Here is a 12120-nt window from a genome sequence, read left to right on the forward strand (position 1 = left end):
AGAGACAAAGATTTCTTTTTTTGAAGGTTTCAACTGAAAAGAGAGGAAAATAAAACGAATTTCTGGTGCTCAATGAAAAAAATTTTAGAAAATTCACTTACTTCAATTACTTCGTTCTCTAAATATCACAATTAAATGTGCCATTATCATCTATCCTTTATACTTTCTGCAAGGCCTAACATAGTGTATGGCCTCTTGCTAAATCCGTGGTTAAACCACATTTTAGAAGCAGCTTATTCCTATCATCATAACCACTTCCCTTTACAGAAGAACACATTTTGAGCTCTTGCTTTCCATCTCACTATTCCATTCTTCACTGTGGGGTTTCATTCAAATAAGAGTATATGTAAGAATGGTCTGGTGAAGTTCACGCAAGGTACCAGGGGGCTGGCTATCAGTGCCCGGGTCTGCCACAGTGGACGGTAAACCCATGGACGCTGTCTATGCCTAGGGTTTCTGCAACTCTAAAACGCAGCCCCTGCACCAGACGACCTCCAGGCCAATGACTCTTCTTACCTGGCCTGCTGCCTGCAAGTGCTGGGCCGTGCTGGACGTGAGGATGACCTGGCACAAGCGGAGAGCCGGGAGCAGAATCTGCCGGTAGCGGTCCACGGGGGCAGGGATGAAAACTGGCGGGTCTCTCATGCCAAACATGCTTCATTCATTTCCACCCAACAAGGAGAGAGCGACAGTCCAAGAGTTAAGGGACGCTAACAGTTCCTGCCCATCTCCATGGCAAACAATCACAGGTGCCTGATTAAGATGTGAAGCTACTAATGAGAATTCTCCATCTCATATAGACAGTAAAAACGGAGTTATTTCAATTATGAAAAAACTCAGTAAAGAAAATCTGCATAATTTGAAGACAATGCTTGGAATTTCCTAAACATATTTATTCTACTCTGAAAGCTCCCTTGGGCCATAGAAACTATAAGCAAGAAACAAATAAAAACAAGTTATTTTCCCCAAGTTTCCCCCTCCTATACCCACAGCCAAAAATGAATCTACTTTGCCCATTAGATTTAAAAAATCAAGACTTTAAAAAGTTAAAACGAAGTTGTAAAATCACTTAACTTAAAAAAAATTTTTTTTAATGTTTATTCATTTTGAAGGAGAGACAGAGCATGAGCAGGGGGAGGGAGAGGGAGAGCGAGAGCGAGTGAGAGAGACAGACAGACACACACACACACACACACACACACACAGAATCTGAAGTAGGCTCCAGACTCTGATGGGGGCTCAAACTCATGAACCATGAGATCATGACCTGAGCTGAAGTCAGATGCTTAACCGACTGAGCCACCCAGGTGCTCCTAATATCACTGAACTTTTAAGATTAGGTATTAATAAAATATTATTTATTATAAATATTTAAATTTTTAGACAAAAGAAAATGGTTGCCAAATGAAGAAAATGGACACAAAACACAGAAATAAATAAGAGAAAAGCTTTGCACAGACAAGTGATTATATGCCAAGACCCAAGGAATGTAATTAACTCAATCCTCTTTACCTAAGGCGAAAATAATAGCTGTCATGTTTAAAACTTCAGAAAACAAAACAACAACAAAAAAACCCTACATTTCTTTTCTGGAGGTAAAACAGTTCTATAGTTAATCCTAGAAAAACTCAAATATTCAATTTGGCAATGGGCTTATGAAGAAAATTAGTAAAACGGTGTTATTTACTTCCAAGAGGATAGGCTAACAATGCTGAAGCCAGTAGACAAAAACGAAGAACAAAAACAAAAACAAAAACAAAAACAAAAACAAAAAAACCCAAAACCCATATTCAAACTGAACCAAGAAATCTGTTAAGAAGCTTGAAACTTAAAATAATTTGACTAAAAGCTTTCAAATGTACAAGCAGTTGGCAAAACGCTACAAAAAGAAAAATATAAAATACTATTCAAGTCATCAGGAATAAGAAATCCACAACAAATTATAATTTCACTATAATACTTTAAAGGACCAGTATAACTAAAAATATATATTCTATTGAACAGAACACTAAAGTTGGGAAGAAAACCATTTACTAACAAAATGCTTTCCTATTTCCCTATTACTGCTCTAAAATGGAAAGCATTAGGTCCCTCCTACTCTTACCCTTATTAGCAACTTCCATTTACTAGTAAAAGGCAGGGATGTAGGACCAAAATTAAAGTTATCAAGGTGAAAGAGTACTGCTCAAACAGAATGATAAACCAATGGCGAAGATTTCGTTTGGAATTTCTTTTTCCTCGCTAATCCTTTACAATGAAGGAACAGTACGGAAACAATACCAGCGTATACTGACACTTACCCCTGCGGGTCCATCTCTGGGCGCATGTCATAGACCTGGCACTGCGCCAGTCGCACTATCACCCCAGACCTCAGCAGCTCTAAAGCGCCCTGCTGTATCTTGGCCACTCTTGTAAGAAATGCCTAAGAAGTTACAAAAGGAAAAGCATCAATACAGAAATCATATCCAAGGGCCTCAGATAAAAATGAGACTCTCTCACAGCATATTTCTGATCTCTCATCATACTGAAGAGAAATTCCAAGCTAGCTCTGCGGGGCACATTATACACGGGATCTCCGAGGATTAAACACAGCATATCTGAGGTGTCACAGTACAGTGCCTTGAGTATTCAACTCAACTGTAGTTCTACTTATCATCATGCGGGCATATGGGGGGGGGGGAGATGGTTTTGCTCATAGCTGTATCTCTAGCACCTACTGCCACACCTGGCATATAATAGGTATTTAATAAACACTTGTTGAATAAATAAAGGAGGGGGGAGTTAACAACGGGTCCAAGACTTTAGTGCTTCCATTATTGTGACTCTGTAGTATTCTCAACCAGGAGGAAACAGAAAACAAATCTGAAGGAAAGGAAATGATGCATTATATATGGTATTGAAAATCTCGTGTTTAAACTAGAACCAGCACAGCTACGTTGGAATGTTCCACAGGCAGCTAATACAGTCTGAATTCTGTGGCGAAGAGACAATTTTGCTTACTGCTCTCCTCAGAGCACTCAGCGTCCCATTATTCCCCATCATCAGCAACCTGAATGAGGAGCAAGCAGTTCCATTACCCGGCTAACCCTCTCAGGATCACTTCAACTCATCTTTGGCATGCTTTGAAGCTACATTTCTAACACATGTTCCAAATTTAAAACTCTTTGAAATGATTATAGCTTACATGACAGAAATACTAAAAATGTCGGCCACATTAACGTTCTTTGATACATCTACTGCTCTAAGAGGAAGTGAGCGGTTGATCTAACTTCAAATGAATACAAAGTCTTACCATTTTGGATTCGTAAGTATAAAGGGCTTTTAAGAGGGGAGGTTGTGGCGTTAATAAGCTCTGCAAAGTATGGTCATCTTCTACCAAGCTGTCCACGAGCACCTTCAAGTAGCCACTGTTAGAAAGATACAAGAGCCACTGCTGCTGTTTATCTACGGAGACGATCCGATCAAGTAGAGCCAGTGCCAGCATCTGAAGAAGAACAAATCAAAGCCCAAAACATGGAGATGGCTACCAAAACCAAGGACAGAAACTCCCTTGATATGAAAATATTTAGAGCTTTTCTTACAAGGGAAATGGTAGCTTGCAATTACATTTTGGTGTTTTTTTTTTTTTTTTGAGAAACTTGAAAGCTATGTATACAGAATCTTGATTTATTAATAAAAGGAGAAAAGAGACTTGTTAAAAATAGCTTTTTCCCCTAATTGTGAGGTATTACATGCACATTACAGGAAACCTAGAAAACACAGAAAAGCATATAGAATATATGTGGCCTGATAAACACTGCTACTCCATTTTGGCCTCTCTCCTCTTCAGTCCTTTTTCTATGCATAACAACACTTAAACTGTTTTGTTTTGTTTTGTTTTGAACATAAGAACTTACTACACAGTTTATATTCATCCTATTTCTTAAAGGCCTGTTTCCCACCATCTTCAAATACGTCTGACCCCTGAACAACACGGGGGTTAGGAGCACAGGTGAAAATCCATGTATAACTTTTTGATTCCCCACAACCTTATAATTACTAAGAGCCTACTGCTGACCAGAAGCCTGGTGGATACATAAAAAGTTGATTAACACATACTTTTTATCTTATATGTATTACATACTGTATTCTTCCAATTAAGTAAGCTAGAGAAAAAAAAATGTTCAAAAAAGAGAAAATACATTTACAGTTCTGTACTGTATCTGTCAAAACAAATCTGCACAGTAAGTGGACCCACGCAGTTTAAACCCATGTTGTTTAAGGATCAGCTGTATATGATTCAAATACTATGAAACTCTTCATTAGCAGGAAGTTATCTTCTCATTGTATTATCACCAGTGTGGTACAGTATTTTAAAGAATTATAAATGCAAATTCCCCTCCACAAAGCAAAGAAAGACATATTCAGTATAAAACCTGTGTACCCAGTATACTCTTAACCAAAGATCTTTATTAAGCAGCATTTCTACCAGTGTAAGGCTAACCTCACAATCAGCAGAAAGATTATGCTGAGGGAAAATTCTGAACTGAGATTCTGAACAGAAATAAAGAAAACATATGAATAAATAAAATAGAAATTCCAAATTATAACAAATAAGAAAATTCAGTAGGGGCGCCTGGGTGGCTCAGTTGGTTAAAGCATCTGATCTCAGCTCAGGTCATGATCTGGTGGTTTGTGAGTTCGAGCCCCGTGTCGGCTCTGTGCTGACAGCTCAGAGCCTTGAGCCTGCTTTGGATTCTGTGACTCCCTCTCTGTCTGCCCCTCCTCTCTCTTTCTTTCTGTCTCTCTCTCAAAAAATAAACATTAAAAACAATTCACTAAAATATATTGCAGACAATAATTCTCAATATATAACATGCATTTGCAAAGTTAATTCAGTTTATACCTTAATAAGTCAAAATATTTATTCAATTGTTATACTAAACAGGAGTTACTGTACCCTTCCAATCTCATGGCCATCACAAGCATCTCGACAGACCACTTCCATGAGGGCAGCACCGTAGCTCTCAATGATGGCTATGTTTTCTCGTTGTAATTTACTAAATACATCTTCAGGGGCTGTCAGCCTTTCCCACATGGTTTTCTTGGCTAAAAGGGTTACAACAGAAAATATTAAAACACCCCAATAAAGAACAGTGTGATGACTGAGCAATTACACTTCATATAGAACAAGAAAAAAAAAATCCCTCCATTATTTCAGGCAGTACCCAAGGCCCACCAACCAATGGGTCTAGGCAGCTAAACTTCAAAAACACAATGCACACATTGTACACTAAGGTGACAACTGTGTTATGAAAAGGATAAACTCCCTATTCTTAAATAAATCAAATGAACTACTTTTCTTAATGTTTATTTTTGTGAGAGTAAATGCACACATGTGCGTGCACATGAGCAGGGGAGGGGCAGAGGGAGGGAGAGAGAGAATCCCAAGCAAGCCCCATGCTCGGTGCAGAGCCTGAGGTGGGGCTCAATCCCGTGAACTGTGAGACCATGATCTGAGCCAAAATCAAGAGTCACACTGACTGAGGCACCCACACGCCCAAAATCAAAATGAATTATAAGACAATAAGAGAACCAATATCCTGTATTTATTCTGCTAATCAATCTATTTTCATCCTTTATTGATAGCTATGAGAATTTTGACTAAAAAAAGTTAGGTACAAAGTCAACAAAAATCTGCTTCCAAAAAAATCAGATTTTATTTATATTTTGTAATTGAAATACTTATTAAAAATGCTTATTAAAAAAGCATACCCTTTATGAAAATAATTTAAATATACAAAGATAATTAAAGATATGATCATATATTTTACTAAGATTCATGTAAACCTTCTAGAAGAGTTTCAAAATGTATTACATAAAGCCATTACATAAAGCCATTTGTATTTCAAACCAATCTTATGACTTTTTACAACTACTACATGGCAACTATTTTTAAATCAGGGAAAAGTTCTCAAGATGAACTGATCAGAACGGAGAGTATAAACAAAGAAGGTTTAATCATGAAAAATAAAAGTAACCCACATTGTGCCTTACGTTCCATTATAATGTTCGCAGAAGGCAAACTTGCAGAGTTTTAATAATATTTTTCCCCCTCAAATATTTTTACCGCTACTTTTAATTTTGTTTCAGTCGTCCTTATTTTTAATTTCAATAACTGTCAAAGGAGGGTATGGGATTTTTATGTTTCTCAATCACATCCATTCCCTCACGTCATCTGTCCCCATCTCCTGCTCAACCTCATCTTCCACTCTTTCCCTCTTCCGCTGGCTGCCACCACACGAGCCTTTCTGTCCCTCACATTCACCACTTTGGTCTCAGGATCTCTGCACTTTGATCTTTCGGGTTTTTCCTCAGATCTCAGCATGGCTGCCTCGTCTTCATCATTCCAGCCTCTAACATCACTTGTCAGCTACATCCAACTCGCCCTACACATACACAGCACAGCACTATCTCATTTTCTGCATGGTACTTATTTACCAGTACATCAGGTTGTGTTACATCCGGATTCTGTCTTGCCCACCATTATTGTCCTGGTATTTAGCACAGTGGCCAGCACAGTAGCACAACATTAATTACTGACGGACAGGTTAGAGAAAGCTCAGAAATGTGCTCCAGGGATGCCACCAGATGCCCTCAGGATGGGTTTTCAAAAAGCCAGCCTGAGGAGCTATAGCATCTTTTCTGGTTTACACACAGGACCGCTACAAAATTGTCTGAATAAAGGTTGTGAATAAAAGTCTGAAAGCCACTACTTTGTAATTTGTAGTTTTAGCCACAGATTCCAGATTTCAAACTGGCTGAAATGAGGGCAGAGGGCTGCTGGAACATCACTCTCCGGACTCCTCCACACAAACCCTGAGACACTCCGCCAAGAGCCCCTACGGCTTTACAGAGAAAACTGAAATCAAGGGTTGCAGAAGACCAGGCTTAGTCGTAAAGAAACAACTTGATTTGCGTTTTCACTGTGAACAGATCTCCAAGTTCCACATTTTATTAACAGTACCACCTAGAAATAAGAAAATCCTAAGGCTGCAACTTAATTAGAACTTTCTTTTAAATTTTCGTTTTTGGAGGGTAAATTAGTTCATTAGAAACCACCAAGTTAGTTTCTTTTACACCAAACTGTTCCTTCTTCCAACATACCTTATAAATCACTGCCATACAAACTTTTCTAAATACCAACTTCATAGCACTTTTCTCAGTAACTTAATGTGGCTATCAACTGCTTAATCCAACTAGCTTTAACACTGCAATTTCATTTGCAAGGTCATTAATATGGTCCTACCCTTTCACTCCATTTTATTTCCCACCAACCGTTATTTTCCACAACCCTTGCTTATAGCAAAGACATCCTCCTTAGTCTTTACTCCCTCCTAAGTTTGGGCCTTGCTTGAAGAGCCCTCCATTTAGTCCTATGTAAATACAACTTCACCTGCAAAGCCCAGTGAAAGTCTTGATTTTCTTTTTTCTCATACCTCTTATAATTTATACTTGGGTTCAAAAACTAAGGGATGAGAGCAAAATCTGACCTGTTTTTATAAAGCTGTGATGTGGGGCGCCTGGGTGGCGCAGTCGGTTAAGCGTCCGACTTCAGCCAGGTCACGATCTCGCGGTCCGGGAGTTTGAGCCCCGCGTCAGGCTCTGGGCTGATGGCTCAGAGCCTGGAGCCTGTTTCCGATTCTGTGTCTCCCTCTCTCTCTGCCCCTCCCCCGTTCATGCTCTGTCTCTCTCTGTCCCAAAAATAAATAAACGTTGAAAAAAAAAATTAAAAAAAAAATAAATAAATAAATAAAGCTGTGATGTAACAGAGCCATGGTCACTCAACTGCAGTCTCTGGCTGCCTTCACACTATAAAGGCAGGGGTTGAGTAGCTGCAACAGAGAGCATATGGCTTGCAAAATCTAAAATATTCACTAACTGGCCTTTACAGAAAAAGTTTGCTGGCACCTAGCCTGTATCACCCAACTTAATGCTTCCTGTTTTATAAATACATATACTGTCATTTATACTAGAATATAATCCTTATGAAAACAAGAACCTAATTAATATTTCCTGCTTTTGGAATAAGTGAAAATAATCAACCACCAAATGAGATCAGATTTTTATTCATATTGTGAAAAATCGGAAATAATCTAAATGTCCAAAAACGGACAAGCTAAGTGATGGTATACCCATAAGTGACAAAATGTATAGAGCTATTAAAAATATTATTTAACAAAGAAAAAAGCTCATAAAATACTCAGTGAAAAGACAAGGGAGATTTTAAGTCAATATGGCTGGCTATAACAAAATGTTGCAATGGTTATCTTAGCAGGGTAGAATGTGGGGCTTCTTCTTACCTTTGTTTATTAATATGTTCTAAATTTCCTCATTCAGTATTTATTTTGAAATAAAAACCAAAAGCTAAAATATTTTTTAAATACCCAATTATTAATTTTTAATCAGGTTCTCAGGTTCTAGGACTTGACTCAGGTTGTAAAAAATAAAAGTGATGAGAAATGTACATCTAAATTCACATCAAGCAAAGAGCCTGCATTTTACTACACACACCCATAGCTATAGCTAGTATTTTTAAGTCACTTGTTGGAATCAGACTCAAAGAACAGAGTCCAGAGCAGGCAAGATGTTCTATATAATCCTTTTAGTCCCACTACTTTATGACTTATAGGTGTATTTATACTATAATGCCAGATCATACTAATGCCTAGACCATAACAATTTTTAATGTCACAATAAGATTATCAAAAAAAATTTTTTTAAGTTTATTTATGGGGTGCCTGGATGGCTTCAGTTGGTTAAGTGACCAATTCCTGATTCAAACTTAGGTCATGATCTCACTCACGGTTCATGGATTTAAACCCCATGTTGGGCTTCACACTAATATCACAGTCTGCTTGAGATTCTCTCTCCCCTTTCTCTCTCTCTCAAAATAAATAAACTTTTGAGAGAGCGAGAGAGAGAGAGGCAGAGAGAGGGAGAGGCAGAATCCCAAGCAGGCTCCATGCTGTCAGTGCAAAGCCCAACTCGAGGCTCAGACTCATGATCTGTGAGATCATGACCTGAGCTGAGACCAAGAGTTGGATGCTTAACTGACTGAGCCACCCAGATGCTCTGGTTCTCAAAAATTTAATAATGGCAATAGGTTTTCTTTTCTAATCTTCTTTTTAAAAAAAGATGAATAGATATTATGGTTTCACAAAGAACAGGAATATTCTTGCTCAAAGGTCACAAGAGCCCAAAAGAACTATGAGCAGAGAAGAAAATTCCTTATGTTTATGACAATTTCTAACTCTTACTTATAAAGAAAATACAAAACTGAGTATCATTAACTTACCAAATTTAAGGGGAAAAAGAGCCAATTTAAAAGAAAGAGAACCTATGAAAAAAGCTCATAATGAAAGTACTTAAAATTGCAACAATTTAATCCATTTTACTGAGATTATACAGAACATTCAAATAGGGCTAATCTTATGAAAATAAAACTAAGGAAGATGCACTATATCATGGCTCTGATGTGTTAGCATAACTTTGTAAGTTGGCTTTATAAATAAACTTTTATTGAAAATAATAATCTTATAAAAATGTACTGAAGATGTGTATCTTTGTAATTATCTGTATTTAAATGTGAAGTATTTTTATAATACTAAAGCTGAAGAAACAAACGAATAAAGAAATTAAGAATACAGCAACAGGGCTTCATATTAAACATTTATGCTTTGGTCAAATTATCTGTATTTTCTCCCGTGGTCACTGGTAGAAATGAGAAAAAATAAAAGATGAAAAGAATAAAAAGAGGGGTGCCTAGGTGGCTCAGTCGGTTAAGCGTCCAACTTCTGCTCAGGTCATGATCTCAAGGTTTGTGGATTTTGGCCCGGTGTAGGGCTCTATGCTGACAGCTCAGAGCCTGGAGCCTGCTACGGAGTCTGTGTCTCCCTCTCTCTCTGCCCCTCCCCCATGCGCACTGTGTCTTTCTCAAAAACTGATAAAAATCAACACTTAAAAAGTTTAAAAAAAAAAAAAAAGAATACAAAGAGAGATAGTCATGATGTCAACTCTTGTCAACTAACCCCCAGGGATTACATATGCAAACAAAAATGTCAGATTTTAACTGCACTGTTCCTGACATATATGAATCTTCCAAAGAATTTTACTCAAAGAATATATGCTTTTGTTTCTCCCCAGATCTGCATTGCCAACTCAAGGTGATGGAGTCCACCTACAGTGATTTTCACAAAGCTAATATATGCTTAAGAGCTAACTGAATTTTCTTTCCCCTAAACTGTGTGCTCATATCCTTTGACCATTTTTTCTACTGGGTTTGATTCGTAGGTGTTCTTTACGTATTAGAAATTAAGCCCTTTGTACTATGAGCTACAAATACACTGCTGGTAGGTATTATCTATCAAATTAAAAAGAAATAATTACAAATTACAAAAAGACAACAATAACAAAAAGGATGAAGACGTGAGATGCTATGGCCAGAAAAAAGAACATTCTATTAAAAATAGAGAAAACTGAGCCACCTGGGTAGCTCAGCTGGCTCAGAATCCCACTTCAGCTCAGGTCATGATCTCACGAATTGTGAGTCTGAGCCCCACATCAGCCTCCACCCTGACAGTGAGGAGCCTGCTTGGGATTCTCTCTCTCTCCCTCTCTGACTCTCCCCCATGTGCATGCTATGCTCTCTCTCTCTCTCAAAATAATAAACTTGAGAAAAAAAAATCAAGGAAACTGATTTCTAATATCAGATCTGCCACAGACAAGCAAGTCATTTCGTCTCTGTGAGTAGGATTCTTTTTACACAAAACAGGAAAAAATAGCTGCCCAGTATCCAGTATACATAGTTATGTTAAAAATAAAGTAAAAGAGGTATGGAAAAATAAGTATGTAGACATTAAAAGTTCAGTTCCTGTTTTAAAATAAAATAGAAAGTAGTACCATGTCAAAACATGCACATACACATACATAAGTAGGTATCAATAAATATTTATTAAATTTAGTATTTCTAACTTGAAACTTAAAAACACTAGTGTCTAGGAAATACAGTGCTTTGCTATTTAAAATAAGTCCAAATAGGGCACCTGGGTGGCTCAGTCGTTCAGCATCTGACTTTGGCTCAGGTCATGATCTCACGGTTCGTGAGTTCAAATGGCACATCAGGTGAGTTCAAGGCCCTGATTCGGGCAAAACATGAGCCCTGTGTGAGCCCCGCTTCTCTCTCTCTCTCCTCCCTTTCTCTCTGTCTCTCTCTGCCCTTGCTCACTTGAGCCTTGCCCCCCCCCCCCAAAATAAGTAAATAAAATAAGTCAAAATAAGCAGCAATTAAGTGGTAAAAAAAAAAAAAAAAACTAATTAAAGGATGAAATTAAAAATACATCATTTGAAAATTAAAAACAAAGGAGAATTTTCTTTTGTGGTCACACCACTTTATTACATCTTGATAATGACGCCATATAAAAAGTATGTTGTAGAACTCTACCTAGTGGTTAAGTAGTGACTTTGCCAATTCCACTAAATATAACGTTAAAAAATTTTCAGACAAGAGGAAAATGGAGAGGTGTGTTGGAGGGGGAGGAGTAGAGAGTGGAATCCCCATTATTATCTCTTAAGAAAAGCTTCTCTCTGTTTAAAAAGCTTCTCGGGGCGCCTGGGTGGCTCAGTCGGTTGAGCGTCCGACTTCGCTCAGGTCACGATCTCACGGTCCGTGAGTTCGAGCCCCGCGTCGGGCTTTGTGCTGACAGCTCGGAGCCTGGAGCCTGCTTCGGATTCTGTGTCTCCCTCTCTCTCTGGCCCTCCCCCCATTCGTGCTCTGTCTCTCTCTGTCTCAAGAATAAATAAATGTTAAAAAAAAAAAATTTAAATAAAAAAAAATAAAAAGCTTCTCTGAACTATTCTTTTGAATGATCCTAAAAATTTTTGTGCTTTAAGTGGGTAGGCCATTTCTACAAATACATCATTTGGCTATTATTATCTCCTTAGAAAAATATGTAAAAATATTAGCCAGTAAAGAATAATAGGAGATAATCTGGGTCTTACGCACAGAGTGGTTTTTAAGAATCTGTGTACAAAATAGCAAATACTCATAAAGGTTCTCAGACGGGTATCGGAAGTCCATTA

The 12120-nt window shown here is 37.9% G+C and overlaps 1 protein-coding gene across 1 annotated transcript in view; it reads right to left on the bottom strand.

Annotated features, from left to right (window-relative positions):
• Positions 1–12120, bottom strand: part of NUP205 (nucleoporin 205) — an 86139-nt gene that overhangs the window by 18661 nt on the left and 55358 nt on the right. Inside the window, exons 31-34 of the mRNA XM_025929641.2 lie at positions 4940–5088; positions 3293–3484; positions 2301–2422; positions 517–655 (exon numbers count right to left, since the gene is read on the bottom strand). Of these exons, the coding sequence (XP_025785426.1) occupies positions 517–655; positions 2301–2422; positions 3293–3484; positions 4940–5088 (602 nt within the window). The remainder of the gene's footprint in view (positions 1–516; positions 656–2300; positions 2423–3292; positions 3485–4939; positions 5089–12120) is intronic.

The sequence above is a fragment of the Puma concolor genome, chromosome A2, assembly GCF_028749965.1.
Source record: "Puma concolor isolate L17-30 chromosome A2, mPumCon1.1.hap2, whole genome shotgun sequence".
NCBI lineage: Eukaryota > Metazoa > Chordata > Mammalia > Carnivora > Felidae > Puma > Puma concolor.